The sequence below is a fragment of the Cajanus cajan genome, chromosome 7 (assembly GCF_000230855.2).
Source record: "Cajanus cajan strain Asha chromosome 7, NIPB_CcT2T_4, whole genome shotgun sequence".
Taxonomy (NCBI): Eukaryota; Viridiplantae; Streptophyta; class Magnoliopsida; order Fabales; family Fabaceae; genus Cajanus; species Cajanus cajan.
Genome location: NC_138523.1, coordinates 19,411,140 through 19,420,761, shown reverse-complemented (window position 1 = coordinate 19,420,761; position 9,622 = coordinate 19,411,140). Strand labels below are relative to the sequence as shown.

Sequence of the window (9,622 nt, the reverse complement as noted above, 5' to 3'; positions counted from 1 at the left end):
TGAACCTACAACAGAAAGGCGTCCCATGCACGTCTTCTTGCCCCCATTGCTCTGCAAACCAAGAGAACGAATGGCACCTCTTCTATAGCTGCCCAGCCGCCTTATCCATATGGATAGACTCAGGATGTTGGCCGCGGATCGCCCATATAGTAGAGCAAGGCATCAGCTTCATCGACACCACGTGGAAACTGCTGGGTCACTTAACAGGTTCTGATTTAACATCGTTCACCTTCATGCTTTGGTGTATCTGGCGGCGGAGAAATGACAAAGTATGGAAGGAGGGTGCCCCTCCCCCAAAAACCTCAATCCAGCTAACGGAACAACATTTCCATGCATGGCGATCTGCACACAGTAACTTGGCGCAAACTGCCTCCCCCGTAGTGAACCACAGATGGACCAAACCTCCAGCCGACACTTTCACGTGCAACGTTGATGCGGCGCTCTTCAACGATTCCTCTACCTTTGGGTTCGGTATTTGTGTCCGCGATACAAGAGGATTATTCCAGACTGCCATATCCGGATGGAAGCATGGCCTACCACCACCCCATGAGGCAGAAGCAGCAGCTATGTTGGAAACAATCCAATATCTCATCCATTCTCCATACGATAACGTCTGTGTGGAAACGGACTGCAAGCAAGTAGCGGATCATCTCAACAGCACGCAGGTTCTTCACTCAGAATATGGGATCATTATAAATCAATGTAGATCCCTGTTACGTTCCCATCAAAACCTTCAGGTTAGGTTTATTAGGAGACAAGCCAATCGGGTCGCCCACACTTTAGCAAGGGTGGCTAGATCTTCCGCTAGTCACCACTTTTTAGATTTTATTCCTCCATGTATTGCATCTCTTATCATTAATGAAATGAGTTAAGTTCATTTGCTTCAAAAAAAAAAAAAAAAAACTAGTTCAATGAGCAAAACAATTTAAAGATTATTTGTATTACTCTTCTAGTCTCTAACAAAATAATTTTTTTATTAGGTGAAAAAATAAAATTAAATAGATAGTCTGGTGACATTAGAACACAATGAAGGGAAGGAAAGAGACTTATAATTAGGAGTAGGGACATATTGAATTTAATTGGATTTAAAATATTTTAATATGATTTGAATAAGTTTTTTCATTGGATTGGTTATGTATTTTTGTTTTTCGGTCACAAAACCAAACTAATATAATCCCATCATATTTAGTTTTGATTGGATTGGTTTATTGGATTTGTTCGTTAAATAAAAAGTTAAAAATAAAATCACATTAGATAATGAGTGAAATATATTTTCATGTTTTCAATTGATAAAACATATTCAATATTATAAACATATTTGTTAATAGAGAAGGGATCCGTTTACTCCATGAGTAAGTCAATCTAGACTTATTTCATTTAATAACTCATACTTTATATCAAATATCAACGATTCAACCGTTGAATTTGAAATTCTTAATGCACAGATCAAAGTTCCAAAATTTTAAAAGTTTGAAAATAATTTGATATTTCGTTTCATTAATTCAAATTGATGGATAACATGTTTTAATGATTATCCGTCAATTTAAATTAATGAAACGAAATATTAAATAATTTTCAAAATTTTTAAAAATTTGTAACTTTGATCTGTGCATTAAAAATTTTAAATTTAATAATTGGATCATTAAAATTTAATATATAGTATGAGCTATTACACGAGTAAGTCTAGGTAGACTTACTTCTGGAGTAAATAGATCCTCCTCTTATTAATATTATAAAGTAATACTTTTTTTGAAGGACTATAAAGTACTACTTGAAACATTAAAAATTATAAACTTAAGAAGTAAGTATTTCATCCTCAATATTACAAACTCAACAAAATATTCAAAGGTTACAATCAATACCACATAATCCTAATATGTAAATTATACTCAACTTTCATAAATGGGAGACTTTATGTGGCAAATAAAAAATTTGTTTCATTTTTTGTAATTTGGGCTAGTTGCAAAGAAAAAAAAAAGCTTGAATGAGTCACTTATTCCTTCCTTTTCTTTTATTAATACCCTTTATTTGATAAAATAAAAACAAATCTAACAACAACAATTATTATTATTATTAAATTAGTTGGATCGATCAGTTTTGTTTAGTTCCTAGAAATCAAAATTATATCCGAACCAAATAGTTTGGATTCTCAATTTTCAAATCCAAATCATTCTGATGGTTTGAACTAATCTGGAATTTCCAATTTAAATTGAATTGGATCTATTAGATTGGATCTGCGACCACCTCTACTTAAAATGATGGTAATGATGATGTAAAATTGAGAATCTCCATGGTTGAGTAATTTGAGAGAAATAGAGAGAGGAGCTTAGAGCAAAAACTGAAAATATGTGAAAATGATTTTCTTTCTAATCGCTAACAAAGGAAGCTACAATATATATATTACATCATCCAACCGTTGATTTCTAACTAACTTGAACCAATCAATGGTTGAGATCAATCAGCTAACTATTAATAGCAAACTAACTAATACAATTCTAATAGCCCCCCTCAAGCTGGAAGGTGTATATTACACATTCCAAGCTTGGAAATATTCAAGTGAAATGGCCCAGACGCAAGAGGCTTCGTAAAAACATCAGCGAGTTGGTGAGCACTCCGCACTGGTAGAAGATGAACAATCCCAGCTTGCACCTTTTCTCGAATTGAGTGACAATCAATCTCGATATGTTTTGTCCGTTCGTGAAAAACGGGATTGGCAGCTATATGAAGAGCAGATTGATTATCACAAAATAGAGAAATAGGTTTGTAATGTTGCAATTTCAGATCAGCAAAGAGATAGGTTAACCACTGAGCTTCATAACCAGCAAGAGATAATGCACGATATTCAGCTTCTGCTGAGGATCGAGATACTGTGCGTTGTCTCTTACTTTTCCAGCAAATCAAAGAGTCACCAATAAAGAAGCAGTAACCTGTAACTGATCTCCTTGTGTCTACACAAGATGCCCAATTAGAGTCACTAAAACCTTGTACCTTGTCAGAAGAAGATGCAGGAAAGAACACACCTTTTCCTGGTTCATTCTTCAAATATTTCAAGACTCGGATCGCAGCATTGTAGTGAGCAACTGTGGGTTTATCCAAGAATTGGCTTAAATGACTTACGGCATAAGATAAGTCTGGTCGTGTATGAGTCAAATACACCAATTTTCCAATCATTCTCCTGTAACTTGTTAAATCAGCATAAGCTGGACCAGAAGCACTATGTAACTTGATGGTGCTATCCATAGGTGTAGATACAGGTTTCGTTCCTAGCAATCTTGCACTAGATAACAAATCCAGAGCATATTTTCTTTGACATAGATTAATCCCTTTTGTTGATCTGGCTACCTCCATACCTAGAAAGTACTTTAGTATACCAAGATCTTTTATACTGAATTTTTCATCCAATACTTGCTTCAATCGACTAATTTCTGTCAAAGATGTGCCTGCTAGTACTAAATCATCTACATAGACAAGTATAGCAGTGAAGTCCTGGCCAGATGATTTAGTGAACAAAGAATGATCAGCTTGTGATTGATAATAACCGCAGGATAGCAAAACAGCAGTGAGTTTGGCATTCCATTGCCTACTTGCTTGTTTTAGACCATATAGGGATTTTTCAAGTTTGCAAACAACATTAGGTGCTACTGCCAAACCAGGAGGAGGTTCCATATAAACCTCTTCATATTAGTCACCATGAAGGAATGCTGTATTTACATCCAGTTGATGTAAATGCCAATTGAACTTAGATGCCAAAGCAAGAAGAACTCTAACTGTTTTCATTTTCACCACGGGGCTAAATGTCTCAAGATAATCGATTCCAGCAGTTTGAGTATAACCCTTTGCAACTAGTCTTGCTTTGTATCTTTCTATAGTCCCATCAGCATTGTGTTTTACCTTGAAAACCCACTTGCAACCTATGGCTTTTTTATTTTCAGGAAGAACCACGAGTCTCCAAGTAAGTGCCAACAATTCAGCTTGTATGGCTTTTCTCCAACACTCATCAACCACAGCCTCAGCATAGGTTCGTGGCTCAGAATTAGTGGAAATGGCTAAGGTGTAGTTTTTATGAGTAGAAGACAGTTTATCATAGCTAAGAAATTGAGACAAAGGATACCTGACATTAGAGTTGATTGATGCAGTTATAGCTCCTTTTAAGGCAAGATTGCAATGATAATCTTTGAGGTAGGATGGAGGTTGATGGTTCCTCTCTGATCTCCTCAAAACAGGTTGGTTCTGATTTGGAATATTCTGGTGAGGAACAGGTGATTGTGGAGGAGAATCAGGAATATCATTTATGTTTGGAATTGGTGATTGATTGAGTAAATGATCTTGAGTGGCAGGAACAGGATTGATATTAGGTTCAGGGTAGTCTAAAAATTGGTCAAGATCACTGAAGGATGTTATTGGTAAGGTTTGGCTAGACATGTCAGTATGAATGTCATTGTTACATGATAGTGACTCCTTTGAAAAAGGAAAAACATCCTCATAGAAAATGACATTTCTAGAGATAAAGGTTTCTTTACTTTTGAGATCAAACATCACATAACCTTTAATCCCAGACTTAAAACCAAGAAATATACACTTCCTTGCTCTAGGATCTAGCTTTTTTCTATGAGTAGTGAGTGTAGAAGCAAAACACAGACAACCGAACACCTTTAAGTCAATAACGTTGGGCTTCTGTTTAAAGAGCATTTCATAAGGTGTTTTGTTATTTAGAAATGAAGAGGGTTGTCTGTTAATCAAAAAAACTGAGTGAGACACAGCATAGTTCCAGAAACATTTGGGTAAAGAAGATTGGAACATTAAGGCTCTAGCTATCCCTAGAATATGCTGGTGTTTCCTCTCAACAATTCCATTTTGTTGAGGATTCTCAACACAAGATACTTGGTGAATAATCCCTTTTGATTGAAAAAATTCAGTCATATTGAATTCGGGACCATTATCCGATCTTATGCACTTGATTCTTATATCAAACTGGTTCTCAACCATGACAGCAAAAGATTCTAGTAGTTTAGGGACTTCGAATTTCTGTTTCATGAGAAAAAGCCAAGTATGACGTGTGTGATTATCAACTATAGTTAGGAAATATTTATGACCAAAAGTAGAAGGGACAGAAATAGGACCCCAAATATCCACATTTATTATATCAAAAGGTCTATTACAGTGAGAATCACTAGAAGGAAAAACAAGTCTTTTTTGTTTTGCATAATGACAGATATCACAAGGGCTATTATTACTATGCTTGGTACATGTAATAAAAGGAAAGGTTTTGCTAAGAACTAAGAGTTTATCATGGGAAGGGTGTCCAAATCTTCTGTGCCAGATATCAGTATGATTGACCGAATTGATGTGATGAATGGCTGTAGTTGAAAGATCAGGAGGTTTGACTGGTTTGAATTCTGTTTTTAGTAAATTTGTGGTTAATCCTCTAGACATCATTGCATATAAGCCCCCTCTGAGCTCAGCTGCACCAATCATCTTCAATGTATGGATATCCTGTATGTGACAATTAGAAGCAGAAAAAATACATTTACAGAATTGGCTATTAGTTAGACGAGATACTGAAATCAAATTAAAGGTAAAACTAGGCAAATATAGGACATTAGTCAAATAAAATTGGTTTGAAAACATCACAGTCCCTGCAATCTTTGTAACTGTGATGCTGCCATCAGGTAACTTGACAGAAACTGATGGAATTTGTTTATAAGATTGGAATTCAGACAAGGAGAAACACACATGATCTGTGGCTCCTGTGTCTAGAATCCAGAAATGAGACTGGTTAAGCTGTTTACCTGATGTTGAATTGGTTTGGGTAGTGTTTAAGGTAGTAATTTGGTTTGTAGAATGCTGAGACTGTGATATTGAAGTTTGTTTGAGTAAAACCAATAAAGCTTTGTGTTGATCAGGTGTGAAGGTAAGACCAGAATTCTCTTGATTATCCTTTTCAGATTGAAGTTCATCAATTTCATCTTCAAATTGTTCCTCATTAGAACCAACCAAATTATTGGTTGCAGCAGTGTCATTGTTCTTGAAATAATGTGCAGGAAAACCATGTTTCCTATAGCAAATATCCTCTGTGTGTCCAGTTCGGTTGCAAAAAGTGCAAACCTTAGTGTTTTGACCTTTTCCAGTGTATTGTCCTCTACCTCTACCAGATGTAGAATTGGCTGTGTTACTCTTGTAACCTCTTCCCCTAGATCTTCCTCTACCAACAGCATTCACAGAAGCAGTGGCTAAAATCTTAACTGAATCATCATTCAATAAGTTCATTTGTCTCTCCTGTTGGCTTACCATAGAATACACTTTACTTATATCTGGAAAAGGTTCCATCAACATAATTTGGGATCTAACTGCTGCATATTGTTCATTCAGTCCTTTTAAGAATCTAATAGCATAGATTTTGTCTCTATTTGACAGAATAGTTGGCACAAGTATGCAGTTACACTTAATTTGACATTGACAACTAGGAATAGGCATAAAATCATCTAACTCCTGCCATAAACCTTTCAAATAAGTGTAATAAGCACTGATCGACAAATCTCCTTGTTTAGCAGCAAACATTTCTTCATGCAAATCGCAAATTCTAAACATATCTCCTTGATAAAATCGATGTTTAAGATCTTTCCATACCTCTAATGCAGTTGAAAACCACATCACACTCTGAACAATTGTTGGAGAAATCGAGTTATTGATCAACGATCGAACCATGATATTGCATCTACTCCATGCCGTAAACGTATTGTCATCAACATTCGGTTTTGGTAGTAATCCATTCACGAACATGTGTTTATTCTTGGATTCCAACGCCATAATCATCGCCTGTGACCACGAATGATAGTTACTGCCATTTTCATTCAACAGAGGAGTAACCAAGCTAGCACTTGGATTTTCACTAGGATGCATGAAAAAAGGACTTGTCGGATCATTGAGGTAATTCACCACCACATTAGCATTCGCCATTGATGAGAATTGTTGAAACAGTTCCCGCCAAAATTGAAAAAGAAATTTGCAAGTTCAATCGCAAGAATTCGATGTCTCCTTTGCTAAATCAAACTTCAATCAGAAAAAGAAAACCGAAGAATGAATCGATCGCAAGAAATCGATGTCTCCTTTGCAAGATTCGAATAAACGGAAAATTCGATCAAAAAAGATCGGAAGTAACAGATTGTGAAAAAATTTGTGTTGAATATAAGAAGAGAATGGAGGATCAGAGATTTCGCAGCGGTAATCAGAAACTCCTTCAAAAGGAGCTCTGATACCATGTAAAATTGAGAATCTCCATGGTTGAGTAATTTGAGAGAAATAGAGAGAGGAGCTTAGAGCAAAAACTGAAAATATGTGAAAATGATTTTCTTTCTAATCGCTAACAAAGGAAGCTACAGTATATATATTACATCATCCAACCGTTGATTTCTAACTAACTTGAACCAATCAATGGTTGAGATCAATCAGCTAACTATTAATAGCAAACTAACTAATACAATTCTAATAGATGATAATGATGATATATATATATATATATATATATATATATATATATAAAAGGTATAACTCCATCTTACATAATTGCTCTGAATTAAGAGTAAAGTATATATCCAATTATGATTTCATGCCTAAGATGAGAATAAAACCTCGATCTTTGCTTAAAAAATACATATGTTGAACCATTTAGGTAATAACATGATAAAATGTGCTAATTATAGGATAAAGAGATCATTATCAACAACAATAACAACAACAACAATTAATAATAATAATAATGTTGTTAGAAAAAGAAAGGTCACAAGTAAATGTCTATAGATTACTCAAATTAATAATATTTAGCTGCTTATGATAAATTAATATTATTTAATAGGTAATTAAAAAAATATTGATTTTTAAAATATCATTAATAAGTAAAAATAATATTTTGATGTATAAAAATGAAAATATAAAATAAAATAAAAGTTACAAGTTCAAGTAGTATTTGAAGGGAATACAAAAGGTAAATATTCAAGTGCGTTAATCGAATACCTATATTTTAATTAGATATATAAAATATTTAAATAAATTATAAGTTAAGTACAAGATATAGTTAAATATACACTTAATCGCATTGAAGATTTATATTTATTGTTTAAAATGACGTAAATTATGACATAGTTGAAAACTTATTTATTATATATATAACTTCTTTTTTCTTTTGTATATTGATATGATTTACATAATGAACTAAAACTTTTGATGAAAGAGTAACCTATTTATATATTGATGTGATTTATAGAATGTACTAAAACTTTTGATTAAAGACTTTCAGCTATCAACCTTTATAATTTAAAATATAACATGTTTAAAATATAGTTTAAAAGTTTCATTCGAAAGGCACACTCATTATAATTCTAGTGGATTTCAAACTGCAACCAACCTTATAATTAAGTTATTAGTTCTGGTAGTGGTAAAAATGCTACGATTGACCCAAATCGCTATAGTTTTCTATGGTGAAATAATCAAAATTGATTAAAAATTTAAAATCAAACTAATAAAAATATAAATGATAAAATTTAGATAATAAAAATAGAGACTTTAAAAATAAAGGCGAAAAACATAATTTGGCTTCTTTTTCTGTTCTCTTTTTATATTGGATGATTTGACATGTTATAAGAATTGTATACTTCTGCACACTCTATTATATCGGATGAAATTTATTTAAATCTATATATACTGGATAAGTTGTTTATTTTCATAATAAATATTTTACGAAGTTATATCTAAAATAATTTCTTATTACAAGTATAAAATATTTACACTAATAGTGCATGAAAATTAAAGTCTAAATGTCAAAAAAAAAATATATATTAGAGTGAATTACTCGCAGTGATTTTCTTGAAGAAAAAAAAAACTTGCTCATATCATTACTTATTTTGAAAAATGAGGTGTGGAAGATAGGAATAGAAATAAACTATATAAGGCTTAGAGAATTTAAGCTTGACTTTAATAAAATTATTAAGCTTGAGTTATTATTTATCTATTACATACCTTTTTTAATGTTTATCTTGACTTGTTTAAAAGTATGGTTTAATCTGAAAATTTGTTTGTGTTTTATACAAGACTTATAAATAAATTAATAAGCTATTAAATATAATTTTATTAATAATTATATATAATGAATAAAAATATTAATTATAAAGTAATATATAATATGTAATATTAACAATAGGTCTAAAACTTAGTCATTTAAGTTAAAATGACTTTTTGAAAAGTCTAAACCTAATTCTTTTTTAATAAACATGTTAAGTCTTAAATAGGTTAGGTTGCAAACTCTTAACAAGTTGTCTAATCCATTTCCATCCATAGTGGATAACCACTTGGTATGTAGACAATTTGAGATGTAGTGTCTACGTCTAAATAGAAAAAAAAAGTAGAAAATAAGAAATTATATATGTAATTATCCATAAAAATGGATTGACATTCCTATGTTATTTGATGTATCCAAAGAGAGAAGTGTTTGTTATATGTTGATAGAAAGATAGAGAGAAAAAAAAAGTATTTGTGATAAATGGGTGCACATATATCATTACTCATTTAGAATAATGATATTTGGACATCCAAATATTTAAAACACTTGAATGACACCCATAATCTTTTT

At 32.6% G+C, this 9,622-nt stretch overlaps 1 protein-coding gene across 1 annotated transcript; it reads right to left on the bottom strand.

The window, feature by feature from the left end:
- Positions 1-2,508: 2,508 nt before the first annotated feature.
- Positions 2,509-3,666, bottom strand: LOC109796531 (putative mitochondrial protein AtMg00810). Its single transcript, XM_020356199.2, has one exon. It carries the CDS (start codon positions 3,664-3,666, stop codon positions 2,509-2,511), a length of 1,158 nt encoding a protein of 385 aa, XP_020211788.2.
- Positions 3,667-9,622: the final 5,956 nt, after the last annotated feature.

Coding starts and splice junctions, on each gene's coding strand:
- LOC109796531 (XM_020356199.2), bottom strand. CDS start 3,666: ATGGAACCTCCTCCTGGTTTGGCAGTAGCACCTAATGTTGTTTGCAAA.